This window comes from Neomonachus schauinslandi, chromosome 6, assembly GCF_002201575.2.
Source record: "Neomonachus schauinslandi chromosome 6, ASM220157v2, whole genome shotgun sequence".
In the NCBI taxonomy this organism is placed as follows: domain Eukaryota; kingdom Metazoa; phylum Chordata; class Mammalia; order Carnivora; family Phocidae; genus Neomonachus; species Neomonachus schauinslandi.
Window position 1 is genome coordinate 53,290,428 of NC_058408.1, and position 14,446 is coordinate 53,304,873.

The 14,446-nt window shown below is 36.4% G+C and overlaps 1 protein-coding gene across 1 annotated transcript; it reads left to right on the plus strand.

Moving 5' to 3' along the window:
- Nucleotides 1-3,938: 3,938 nt before the first annotated feature.
- Nucleotides 3,939-12,869, plus strand: TNFSF18 (TNF superfamily member 18). The gene is made up of 3 exons (XM_021682623.2): nt 3,939-4,097; nt 10,078-10,108; nt 12,523-12,869. Exons 1-3 carry the CDS (start codon nt 3,939-3,941, stop codon nt 12,867-12,869), a joined length of 537 nt encoding a protein of 178 aa, XP_021538298.1.
- Nucleotides 12,870-14,446: the final 1,577 nt, after the last annotated feature.

Sequence of the window (14,446 nt, forward strand, 5' to 3'; positions counted from 1 at the left end):
CTCTTTGGTTAAGTTTATTCCTGGATATTTTATTGTTTTTGACGCAGTTGCAAATGGCACTGTTTTCTTAATTTCACTTTCTGCTGCTTCATTATTAGTGTTCAGGAATGCAACAGATTTCTGTACATTGATTTTGTATCCTGTAACTTTACTGAATTCATTTATCAGTCCCAGTAGTTTTCGGTGGAGTCTTTAGGATTTTCTCTGTATAGTATCATGTCATCTGCAAATAGCAAAACAAGGAAAACATAATTTGAATTTCAACTATTTCCTAGACCATCCTGATTAGGGTTGTTTTTAGTTCCTTAGAATGATCTGGAGATTGATACAAGAAGTCTCTGTATATCTTTTAAAATTTATTGTAATATAACATATAAATATGTGTATAAATATGTATATTATACACATGTGTGAATAGTTATATATATATTTATGTATAATTAGCTGTACACAATTCTCTTTATTAAATAAATGCTTATTAATATTAACAGATACTCTTGTTGCCTTTATAAAATTCTGAGTTTAAGACCCTATTTCTGTATCATGTCTATTATCTATCATCTATCTATATCATCTATCTAACTACTATCTATTTATCACCTATTTATCATCTATCTATCTATCATCTATCTATCATCATCATCATCATCATCTATCAATCATCTATCATCTATCTATCTATGTAACTTCAAGCTAAATGGGCCTTATTTGTCACAAGAGTGAATACTCTGGTATCTAGAGTAAACAAAATCAGTTGTGCAATATTTACGAGTTCTGATATATTGAATATTTCTGACTCAGTATGCTACACCATTCACTATCCCAAGGATAAAGTCATGGTAAATAGCATATAAAAGGAATGTGGCAAGGCATGCAGACCTGAGCAATACAGGATTTTGGACGAATCTGATGTCCATCTAATATTTTCTCACAGATTTTAATATGCATCCCACTCTGTTTCTTCCACACAGCATCCACTTCACATATATTTCAGTGTATAGAGGTAGAAAAATAAGAGGTTTGGAGTCCAAAAGATGGGGATTCAATTCCTATTCTATCAGTATGGGCTAGTGATTTATCCTCTCAAATGTCAGTCTCATCATTTTTAAATATGGAATGTCAATACAGGGTTGCTTAATGTTCAAATATAATCATTTGTGCACAGAGAAGACACATAATAGGTACCCAATGCATGTTAGTATAATGTGGGCAATAACTGAACTAGAGCCAAGTTTCTATATATCTAACTCATTCCAAATTCAAAACAACAATGAATATAGTTAAAATAGCCTAATCAAGCATATCTTGCATGCTTTTCTTTAAATCCAAAAATGTAGAAAGATTTTCTTTTACTAGTTTTCCCAAATTCCTCATTTTATTAGTTTTCCTGAATTCCTCATCCTCTTGAATGAGAACTACTAGATCCATTAAAAAATTTGGTATTTTGCCTTTGTTCATATTACGCTTTTAAAATGTTTTCTAACATTTGCTGATGTTTATACCTGTGAATATTTATTCCTCAGGTTTTACTGCTCCCATAAGAAAGAGCTCCTTCCTTTCTCCTCTCAATCCATTTCTAACCTGTGTTCTCAGCTAATTTAGTTTATCTAGATCTTTCTGTTCTCTGAGGCTCTGTCCTTTAGTATTCATTTGGGCATCTGTTTAAGGTTTTAATTTAGTTGTGTGGCAAATTCCTTGACACCTGTGACTTTTTTTTTTTTATCCCTGAAGCTCTTAGCACAGTAGAAAGCTGATAGTAAATGTTCAACATGCTTTTGCTAGTTGTACTTAATTTAAGAAAACAATCTCATTCTAAGTATGTGATCCAGTAACAGGTCTTAAATACAAAAGCTTGAGTTTGGTGCTCTTGTCAGATCCTAAGATGTCACATCTGAGATGTCAATTCTTACAGCTTACACCAAAAACTAACCAATGGTGACTCATTACTCCAGAATTTCAAAAGTCTTCCTTACTATCACTTGTTCTAACTTGAAGTTCCTTCATTTCTGAATCCCGTTTCATTAAAAGAAGCACTGGAATGTGTTCTTCTTGAGATAAGCATGTTATCTTTCTTAAGATACTTTCATAAAGTTAAAAGAATTAATGAGATTATAGCAGAGCCCAGACTTAGTTAAGGGTAGAAGGAGGAACTGGATTTTATTTGGAACAGTTCCTCATTTGAATAAATGTTTAGTGAAGTGAGTAAGCAGAGGCATTTCCATCTAAAATTTGGAAAAGAGACAGGAGAGGGAGTAGTTCAAAGAAGCAGGAGTCTAAATCTTTTAAATCAATTTTAAATTCTGTGCTTGTGCATTTGCATTACAGACATGATATGAGTACAGGAGTTCTAGGTACAATGTATCGTTCTTCTAGGGTCAGTTTGTTATTCATCTCTGCATCCCAACATCTAGTACAGAGTCCCAGAAACACTGTTGTACCAAAAAATTATTCCTGACTGACTCTGCACTCTTCTTCAGAGACAGTTTATTGATCAAGGTAAAATAAGGCCAGTTAAAATGTGACAACACAGGGAGAAATATTGTTACAAATAGTGTGATAATAAGAGAAGATGTTAGGTTAGAAGATGGGTAGTATCCCTGAGCTCAGGTTCCCACTCCCCTGTACCCAGTGATTCATGGTGTGACCCACCATACAACCTCTATTATCTTTAGCTTCCTCTTCAATAAATGAGGATCTTAAATCTCTAAGCCTTTCCCCCTAATTAAAAAAAATCTTTGATTCTCCCAGATTAAAAAAAAATTCTTCAAAATATTTTCATTTAAACTCCTTTTATTTAAGTGAATTTCAGCTGAATAATGCCCTGCTGTAAATATTTCTTTTAAATCATTATTTTCTAGGATTTTATGATGGATTCCATTTTTATAGTATCTCTAAGAAGGGTGGAAAAGATATAAACACTTATGGAACATCTCATATAAGCCAAATTTTTCGTATTTATTTCATTCTCAAGCCTTATGAAGTGGAAATTTTCTCAATTTTAAAATTAAGGAAACAGAGAAGTCAAGTGTCATGCTGAAGGCCAGGTCAGAGCTGGACAGTGCCAGGCTCTCCTCTCAGGTCTGACTGATTTAAAAATCCATGTTCTTTCTAGTACATGATGCTGGCATTTTGTAAAAAAAAAAAAGGTAGGTATTCCATTTAACAGATGGAAAGACTGAGGTACATAGAACCAGGGACTTCCTCAGTTTTGTAGTAAACCAACATTTTTGGTGCCAGGAAGAAACTCAAGTATTTTGGAGTAGAGTATAAGCTCACATCATGTGTGAGTGTAGGAAAACATCCTTTTGTATGATAACTTCATTTGATGCCAGCATGGAGTTTTCAGGGTTTAAAAATGATGAGGTGTGAGAAAACTGAGCTTGTTGTATTTACATTTTTTTTTTAAATGAAATTCTAGTAATGCAGCTGTTTTCCAGAGACTATTTCAGAATGAACATATTTTATACCCTAGAAATTGATGAAACTTTTTTTTCCAAACCATGCAGCCTAGCCTCCCTAGCTCCCCAACCCCAGCCTTATACATACATGATATCTACAGCATGATAGGGCTTGATCTTGAACTTTATTTCTTCTTATAATTTTATTATCTGAAAATAATTTGTAATGCTACACAGTACTGTACTACCTCATGCTTCAGAAAGGAACTTTTTTTCCTCTGAACGTTCCTTGTGTTGATTTTTTTCATCCTCTCTGTCTGTGTTGGCTTCTAGCCCTCTGTTCCTTTCAGTGCATTTGGTCTTGTGCCAAATGAGAGTCATCACTTAGCCCAAAAGTATCATTTTCCAAAACACAGAATCAAAAGGAAAACCCCGCCTATTACACCCACTGCTGATTACCATACCACAAAACTGACTAGTTGCATCATTGGACCATCACTTGTGAATTTCTGCTTTCCAGAGCTCTTATTCTTGCAGAGAATGAGTTTGAGCCGCATGGAAGATATGCCTTTAAGCCATTCAAGTCCTCAAGGGACACACAGGTCATCCTGGAAGCAATGGTTCCTCTACTCAACAATAGTTACTTTGCTGTTGCTTTGCTCCTTCAGTACACTAATTCTTACTTTTCTTCCACTCAAGGTAAGGAGACAATAGTACCTAAAATTGCTGCTTTTCTTTTGTAAGTCTAGTTATTATCATTGTCACTCAGTATTGTTAGAGCTAGTTGGAAGAGACATGTGGGTACATATAATACAAAAAGAATTTCAATTTTGTCATGGCATATGGCTTTTGAGGCTTATCTAAATGTTTTGAAATGAAAGGTATTAGAAAATGCTAAATGTTAGCAGCATAACTGGGTTAGATAGAATCAATTAAATCAGTCAATTGATTGATGCCTTGGAATATTTTCTCCCTTTCTGTAACTCTGTTAAACCCTCTTGGTGAAATAAAGGTATAAAACATATGCTTGCCTTCAAGGAATGGGATGCAAGCTATAGTCTTATTGAGGGAAAAGATATAAGAAGATAATGGAAGTCAGAATAAGGTAAGTGACAGGTGGTTAGTGCATCTTTGTGGAAGGAAATGGCACTGAACTAGGAGTAAGATCTGGATTCTGGTTCTAGGTCTCCCTAGCTGTATGAATTTAAGAAAGACATTTAATCTTCCTGGTTCTCAGAAAGATTTTTCATCTGAAAAATGGCAGTAGGAGAATGGATTTGTTCATTACAGTGCCCCTTCTAGCTATAAAATATAGTGATTAATAATTTATCTAAAGGTAGTATAGAACATAAATGCTTTAGGAATTCAAAATAGGGGACAAGGACTTTGGGCTAGAGTGATCAAGGAAGGCTTCATGGAGGAAGGAGGTAGCACATTCCTATTTGGGAAGCCCCTGATGCTTATCAGGAATTTCCCATTGAGCTCCAATCCAAGTTGTGGGTCTAGTAAAGGAAATGGAAATATATGAGGTTCTTTTTAGAAGTTTTTCTGACTGTATTATATGTACCTACATGACAATGCTTTATTTAATTTAGGATTGAACCTATTTTGGGGTACATTTGAAGATTCCAAGCCTTGGAGAGAATAAAGTAGTATATGCTTATCTAAGAAAGGGCTATGATATAAAAGTAGCACCTGCAGAAATATTTTTCTAAGGGGATTGGCCAGTGAAAGCTCCAAAAATATTTTCTACTACTTAAGATATTTAAAAGCCATTGAGAAAAGATGCAGGAGGAAGTACATGGTAATTGCCGGTATTAATTTAGTTAGGGGAAGTGTAGCTTTGGCCACATCTCTACACACTAAACCATTAATCTATATTCCCTAACTGTACACAAGGATATGCAACAGAGACTTTTCTAATCACACCCCAACTCTCTCCAGGAATGTATCAAGCAGAAGTCTGAACTTTCTGGAGCAGTGAAGCTTTGAGCAGAAAGAAAAGAATTGTTAGGAATTCTGAGTGTTTCGATTTGTGAAGAAAGGAAAGGGTGAGAATAGCAATAGCTTAACTTTGGAAGAATTTATCCCTCTAAAGCCACCTCAAGTTTTAGCCAGATTTCCCCGAAGAATGTAAGATATGTTATAGGTGTTATCCATTCCTACATGTGACTGGGGAACCAATGCATAGAAGAGGCTGGAAATGTCCTTCTCAACAGAACACAGTGGCTCTTGCAAAGGGAAAGAGGAAGTCTAATAATGCCAGAGGCACCTGGATATCTCTTGCCAGAACTGAACTCGACCAATCCCACGTATTTGAGCTCTGATTCTCTCTCCTAGACAACATGCATCTTCTCAATGAAAGGTTCTGCCTCTAAAAAAATAGCCCAGAGTTTATTTCAAATTTGGGGAAATTTTAAAGGTTTTCAGGATATTGTCCTGATTGGATGTCATAAAGGCTTGTTTCCTATAGGAAAAGCCAATGGCCTGGCTGATGCAATGCAACATTAACTCACTTTCCACTTGCCTGCTCTTCCCTTTCCTTATTGGCCACAAATAAGTATCTTAGGAAAGGAGGGCTGTGTGGCTAGCGGATGGTGAGTCATTATGAGGTGGCCGCTTCCACCTTCTCACAATACCCATGAAACTTGGAGGGTTTTTGTTTGTTTTTGTTTTTGTTTTTGTCTCCACTCTAGTTTTTATATACAAAATCCCACTTTCCAACTTCTCTAGGCACTAATTCAAAAAAGCGTTAGACAGGAAGATTGGCTCCTTCTAAACCAACAGAAATTTCCTTGGGAGAACACTTTTTTTTTTGGTGCCCCCTCCCCCCCATCTTTCAAAAGAGGTTCAACTGAAAGGATTGGCTATGAACCCAAGGAATTCGGTCTACTCCTCAGTGAAATTAACCTCACAGAAATTATCTCTCCAAAAAAAACCAAAAAAACAAAAACAAATGTTCAGAAGAGTCCCCTGCTTCAGTGAAATGAAGGATGCCCTTCCAAAAGGGGAAGATGTGCTTGTACTTAAAAGCAGAATAGAGTCTATTTCCAAATGATGATCTGAGTAGGGTTGGTTTGGAGAAAGAATTATTGTTTTGGCCATTTGAACCCAAGCATTTAAATCTGGGCTTAAATTATAACGGGGTTACAAGAGCAATTGCTCCTTCTAAGCAAAAATGAATTAAACTAAATGGAAAGTCCCATATGCTTCTTTATAAATGGATATTTACTCCTTCCAAAGATCAGCAGAATTATAAACAGAAACTGCCCCCAGAGAGTAGTAAGGGTGAGACTTTTGAATCAGACAGACTGTTTGGACCTCAGCATAGCCTTTTATCAGCTGCATGACGTTGGGCTAGTTACTTAATCCCTCTCAGGAGCACTTCCTCATCTGCAAATGAGCATGCTAGTTCTTATCCCATTGACCTGTAGTAAGGATTAATGAGACAGTCCAGTGCCTGACCCAGAGCAGGCTCTGAATAGATTGTAGTGATTAATATTTGCATCATTATTATTGACATCATAATGAGGATAAATTTAAAAAGACTTTTAACAAAACGGATATTCCTTGCTCATCTATTTCATTTCCTCAGCTAAAGACTATACCTTGCTGCCAAATAGATGATTTTTTCGATTGGACAGATTTTCATTTGTGGCAATAGAAAATGTCAGTGGTGGTTCTGTAGTTCTAAGTAGACATTAAAACAGCCCAAGTACAATATCCAGGATTTCTGTCTCTGGCAATTAATTTGTCTGTGGCGTTAGGTTTCTCCACACACTCTATGCATGATAGTAGACACCACAGATGTTATCTGTGCCACATATTTTGGCACTCATTTATATTTAGATTGTTACCCAATTGCCTCATGTGTGTAAGCATGTCTTTCTAGAAAGATTATAAACTGCCTAAGAGGCAAAGACTATAAATTGTATGTTTCTCTTGCTTACAATGCTAGTTGGGAATATAGGTGATTAATGTTTTGTTCAGTTCATTATAATCAGCATCATTATCAAAACAGCTAATATTTAATGAGCAGAACCAGATCTGTCTGGGCAAAGCCCTTCTTAACAATTATGACATTTAAACCCATAAACACCCTCAGTGAGTTAGGTGCTATTATGTCTCCCATTTTATAAATGAGAAAATTAAAGATAAGGGAATCTATCACGTGCCTATCATGGATCAAACTAAATTGAATGTCAGCATTTCTTCTAAGAAACCCCAAAAGGAGGATGAAATAATTACAAGAGCAAAAACAATTATAGGAATCCAAACTTTCTGATTGTACCTCCTTATTAACAAAAATTTTTGAGTACAATCCCACCATATATGCTAATTTATTATGTTAGATATAAGGGCTAATACTATGTATAATAAAAAGATACACAAAATGGAAACTTCGAAGGATGAACTGAATGACATGCTTCATATAGTTTATTCACAGTGCAAAACTGTTTTGCTTTTACCAAAATATTATATTTTACATGTTAATATAAGCATTTCTAATATAACCAAAATAATATTTTAGTAATTTGATAAATGTGTTTCTTTTATTTTCTTAACCTTAGTCTAACACTTTGTGATACAATAACTTGAAGGTTATAAGTTAACTTACTTTGATTCATGATTTTCACTGTCATAACCTGTATTTCTCCCCTCTCCTCTACTAGACTATTTTATTCCTTTGACTTCTGTTTAAATATGCAGTATCTTTTCCTCATTCTCTTTCTCACTTGAAAACCTTGCCTCTAAGTTCTATGAGAAAACAGAAGTAGGCAGGAACGAAGTTCCAAAGCTCCCTATCATATCTACCACTTACCTGCAATTTTGTTCACATAGACTGTTTCCCTCTTGTCACTGTGCATGAATTGTTCATGTACCTATCTAAGGCCACCTGTGACCCAGATTCTGTCCCCTCTTACTTACTCAAGGACACTGATTGCTCCAACAATTATCTCCTAGCTCTTACATTCTATTCCCCTTTACTGGAACATTCCCATCAAATGGCAACAGGTAACCATGTTGTCAGTTCTCTGATGTTAAAAGAAAACCAAAGACTAAGAAAAACAACAAAATCAAAACATTTCTTTGACCTCCCATCCCCCTCCAGGCTCCACTTAATTTTTCCATTTTCCCTTACAGGAAAATTCCCCCAATTTTTCTTTTCTCACTTAGCCTTGAATCCATTCTAATGAAGCTTCTGTCCTCACCACATCACAGAAACTACTTTTGCCAAGAAACCCAATGACTACCATGTTGTCGAATCCATCAGTTAATTCCCTGTCCTCTTCTCACTTGATCCATCAGCAGCATTTAATACAGCTGATCACGTCTCCCTGAAATACTTTCATCTCTTCGTTTCCAACATCACACTCTTTAGGTTTCCCTTCTGACTCACTGGCCTTTCTTTCTTAGTCTCCTTTGGTGTTTCTTCCTCATTCCCTGGCCTCCAAATAGTGCAGTGTTCCAAACGCTCCTTTCTATCTATACTCACTGCCTTGATAATCTCACACAATCTCACGTCTTAAAATGTCACATCATCAGAACTCCTTAAATTCCATCCTCATACGTCCAACTGCCTGCCTGAAACTCGAGTCTACCTGGATATGTAATAAGTATCAATCATAAACTTGATATGTACAAAAGTGAACTCATGATTCTTTCCTCTCAATGTACTCCTCTTAAATCTTGCTCATTTCAGTGATTAACAATTTTATCTTTCCAATTACTGATGCCCAACATCTTGGAGTCATCTTTTGTCTTTTTATTTTCTCATCCCATATCCACGTCAGGATAGCCAGAACCTTGGTCAGAGGCACCATGCTTTCTTGCCTGGATGATTATAGTGATCTTTTGGCTGGTCTCACTGTTTTTGCACTGGCCTCTCTTTGCCTTATTCCTATCATGGCAGCCAAAGAAATCCCATAAAAGAAAAATGTGCAGTATCTTTAAGTTCAAACAGTCTCTTAAGCCCTTTGCCTCAAGGAAACCAATGAACTTTACATGGTACAAAAATTTTTTTGGTGGTTATACCTTATTTTAGTACTAAGTATTTTAAAGCCTTTAGCATTTAAATACCAGTATTTATAGAATTAACCACACTGATGGCTTCTTGTAGCAAGTAAACTGTGGTATGTTGCAAGTTTGAAACTAGTCTCCCCATGGTATCTCAGTTACTGTAAACTGTGATTGTCTGAATATTAAATGAGGGTGGCTTTACCAGTCTGTATTGTGAATATTTCTATAGTTTAATATTATTAAAAATAAAAATAAACTTAACTAGAAATTCTATTATTTTCTTTTCATATGCCAATGGATCACCTTGTGTAGTGACTGGGGTGTGGAGACTACTGTTTATAGATAATTTCTATAGCCCAAGAGGAGAAGAGTCCAAGATCAAATAGTTGTCCTATCAGTAGAAGTCAGATGGATGGAATGAGACCTTAACTTTTGCCTAGAAGACCAAAAAAGGCGGTTAGGTAATGAAAGGGAAAGGAAAGAGCCAGGCCATCTACAAAGGAAAGCTAAAACAGGAAAGACAATTTGGAGGGAAGGATTTTTTAATATGGCTAAGGAATAGAAGTTTGCTTCAGGATCTGAAGCTCTAAATAAACCAATCAGGAAGGCTGTGACACTGTCATCCTCCTGACCAATTCCTCTTTTTCTTCCCCTACAGACTGCCAGTGAGCCCTGCATAGCTAAGTTTGGTGAGTAACCTGTCTTGCATACCTCCTTTTTACTTTTATTAGTATTTGATGCAAGAAGGAAGCCCATTTTTATTCATTTTCAACTATTATTTATAACTGCTTATCATGTGCCAAGCAGTTGTCTAGGAGCTGAGACTTCAGAGGTAAACCAGACAGACAAGTCCATCCTCAATGAAGCTGACATTCAAGGTCACATCTCTGGGCAGGAATTCACAACACTTTTACAGGGCCAGGAACCTGAAATCTGGGAATCCACCTTTAATTTTGTGTTTAAATAAGCACAAGTTTCAAATTTCTACAACCTTTCCCTCTGACAAACTCAAAGTTCTTCTCAAGTTCCTATATTGCTGGTGCTCAGTAGAGTGTGTGTAGGGTGACATTTTTGTTTCCAAATATATAAAAAAGGAATGAAAGCCAGGGAAATGGCTACTTCCTTTGTGCCTCTCCCATCCTCTCAGCTTCTGAGCCACTTTCCCTTAGAGTGAGTGACCTGGTATTTACTAAGAAAACACATTAAAGTGGTGCTTTGGTGGCTCAGTTTGTTAAGAGACTGCTTTCGACTCCGGTCATGGTCCAGGGAACTGGGATTGAGCCCTGCATCAGGCTCCCTGCTTGGCGGGAAGCCTGCTTCTCCCTCTCCCATTCCCCCTGCTTGTGTTCCCTCTTTTGCTGTCTCTCTCTCTCTCTCTGTCAGTTAAATAAATAAAAATCTTAAAAAAAAACACATTAAAGTTTACAGGTTCACTGAGACTTAAGGTATTTCTTAGAATACATACAAAATTGAAAATAAATACATTTGGATTGTTTACATATTTCAGACCACACACACACATTTTTCAGCTGAGAGCAGAACATTTCTAAAGTTAACTGCAATCCCTGTTTTCCTATACAGTTTGAAATGCTGGGCTTCCCTGGCTTGTGGGAATTAGGGAATCTCTTTTTACTATTTGTCTCTGCCTTTGTAATTTGTTTTTGTTTTTCTAGTAAATGGAGTGGAAATCATGATATGTTTGAAATTCTCTCTTGAGGTGATAAAATGTTGAGAACCTCAAGTGCTGCTAAGTGGCCTCAAGTCTCTAAGTGGCTCCTATTACAGAATAAGAGAACCAGTGACACTTTTTCCTGTGACTCGCCTATTTTCTATTACGTATCACATGTAAAGCAGGAAGAAATTTACTGGGCTTTGGGCTCACTGGAGATACAGAGAGACTTTGCTTCTTGCTCTAATGATCTCTCCATCCTTCCTCAGAATCTACCCTCACAGCCTTATAATCAATCATTTATATATAAATAACAATTTAAGTCAACATGTGATCTCTTCTGGGTTGCTTTTTTATCAAGGTTTCTTTCTAATTATGAGATAAAGGCTTTGCCCTCATAAAAAAATTACAGAGAATTAGAGAACAGACCAAATAAGTATTTTTAAATGATCAAGACACTCCCTGGGGCTCTGAAATCACACACTACGCAAAAGCAATTAACATTAGGAAAATATGTAAATTCCACATATTCCTATGAAAATAAGTGACCAAGTCTTAATTCTTTCTCCATCCCCTGTGACAGTTTTAAACTAGGGATACTTATATTTAAGCATTTAAAAATTTAAATTTTTATATTTAAAAATTTAAATAACTTCCATTTATAAACTCATGAATTTACCAGGATATCCCAAGTAGATCTTGGGTATATACCTAAAAACTAAAGAGAAGAGCCATAATTTAAACATAATGCACCTAATTCAGGAACAGGGATGTATCATTCAATCAATAAATATTTACTGAGCACACACTAGGTTCCAGGAACTCTTTTAGGTGCTGAAGATATAGCAATGAACAAAATAGAGAAACACTTGTCCTGAAAGATGTTATATTCAAGTGAGTAATGAGCAACTTAATTTATAATATGCTAGATGGTGACACACCTTCTATGAAAAAAACTAAAGCAGGATAAAGGGAGAGAGAGGCAGGAGAGCACTATTTTATGTAGACTGATGAGGAAGGTCTCATTGATAAAATGATACACAGTAAACAGTATTTACATAGAAAAGCATGAATATGCATCCTGGACTGCCAACTTTGGTTATCACAATCCTGGTGTGTGATTCCTCTCTCCCTTCCTCCTTTAGTTCCTTTCACAAATATTGATTGACAAGAGATGCAATGCCACCTAAAACTTAACCCATTTTTCTATTCCAAATCCATTTCTTTAGAGTTCCCCAAGCAAGAGATGCACTTAGGATTTGTAATTTCTCTAAACAAGGAATAGATACTTAAAATATTAAAATTGTTTTTGGAGAGAACTAATACAGACTAGGTAAAGAAACAACTTGTAAGTGGGAAAGAACTATAATCAGGAAGGGAATTAAATAAATAACTATGCTTGCTTTTTTTTTCTCTTTTGTAAATTCCTTACAGGACCATTCCCTTTAAAATGGCAAATGACATGTCCCAAGCTTCCTTGTGTGAATAAGACAGCTGACGAGAAACTGGAGATACTTCAGAATGGCTTGTACCTAATTTATGGCCAAGTGGCTCCCAATACAACCTACAAGGAACCAGCTCCTTTTGAGGTGCGGCTATGTAAAAATGAAGACATCATACAAGCGCTAACAAAGAACTCTAAAATTCAAAATGTAGGAGGGACTTATGAATTGCATGCTGGAGATATACTAGAGTTGATATACAACTCTGAACATCAGGTTCTAAAAAATAATACATACTGGGGGATCTTATTGCTAGCAAATCCCCAATATAACTCCTAGAGACTCAATTTGGCCTCCTTATCATCTTTAGCACATGCAGAAATGCTGGTGAGTGTGTTGGAGGAGGCAGATTTTCAACACCCACAGTTTGTCTGAGTATACAAATCAACACATACAGAACTCCTCTGCATGTGAGTTTTCGTCTCTCAAGCTTATCCGAAAGAGACTCAGAGGACAGGCCAGAGACATTTGATTACCTCGGACATTGGGTCAGCAAAGATGCTTTACTAATCCATGATAAGTGACTGTGGGTGGCTCAAGGACAGAAGCTTTTCAAAGAGTCTGTGTCTAGTTCTTGAATCCTTGGATGGGGAAAAATTGTCTTATTGCCCTGGGAGCCTTACCTGGTATGCAAAAAACGATTCAGGGTGGTGGCCTGGCCTTGTTCTCATATTCCTGGGCTGCTTCACTTTATTCTTCCCATACTCCTGTCTTTTGAGGCCCTCCTATTAAAGGTAGCCAGACTGGGAGGTTGACCACAGATATGCCAACAACACCCCACTTTAGATGTGATGATGTTAAGAACACAGAGAATACTCAGAATTATTGGGGCAGAGGCACAGATGGCATAGAATGGAATGCACTTTACTTGGGGAATTCCCTTGATTTCATCACATTCAGGATGCAGAATGCTTTATAAAACCATTTGGTCAAAGGACTCATTCTGAACGTTGACACTGGGCTCATGAGAAGTTGTTGATGTGTGTCTAAATATTGTCAGTAGTAAAGAAAGTAATCATTAGTAATCATAAAATTAAACCCTAGAAATTGGTATCATCAGTACTGTATTATGTCATGTAATAATTTCATATTTTTAGCTGGCTGTCCACAGTTTGCAAAGTGCTTTCATATATCACAGGGCAACTCTATGAAGCGAATGGGGCAGGTGTTTTTGGCACAATTTAAACAAAGAAAATATGAAGGCATCTGGAACATAGGTGATTTGCCTCAACCCATGGAACTAATGACTGATAGGGCCAGTGGGCTTCTGCAGTGTATCACACTATCTCAGCTTTAGGGTTAGTATTTCAGCTATGATGTTAAGTCCATAGAGCTTATCAGATTTAATTATCAGGAGATGCATTCCCTTTCAGCTCAAGGTGGGTAGACTAAAGCTACAACCGACTCTCCTTCCTTAGCAAACTACTTTTTCCTTTCCCTGCTTGAAGCAGGGAGCACGAGGGTGTTGCTCAGGGCTTATTCCAACCAAATCCCCTTCCTCACTTTAAAGAGCCTGTCTTGGTCAAACATGTTAACTTCTAAAAATAATGAATAGCACTCAATTAAATGATAGCCTGCTGAAGTTTTTAGACTCTTTAAATTAATTAGCTGTTTGGGGGTTCTTGTTGAAAGGTATATAATATGATTACATGATAACCCAATTTAAAATATTTATGGATATTTGTAAAAAGTTATACTATGTTAATTAAAAAATATTTGTATTGTATGGGACAAAAATTGCTGGGGAACAGAGTAAGCCTGAGGCCAAGATGTTTCTTAGTCTTTTTTAAAAAACATCTGCTGAGTAGCTGTACTGGCCAAAGACCTAGATACCTTGCTTCTCTTGCATTTGCATA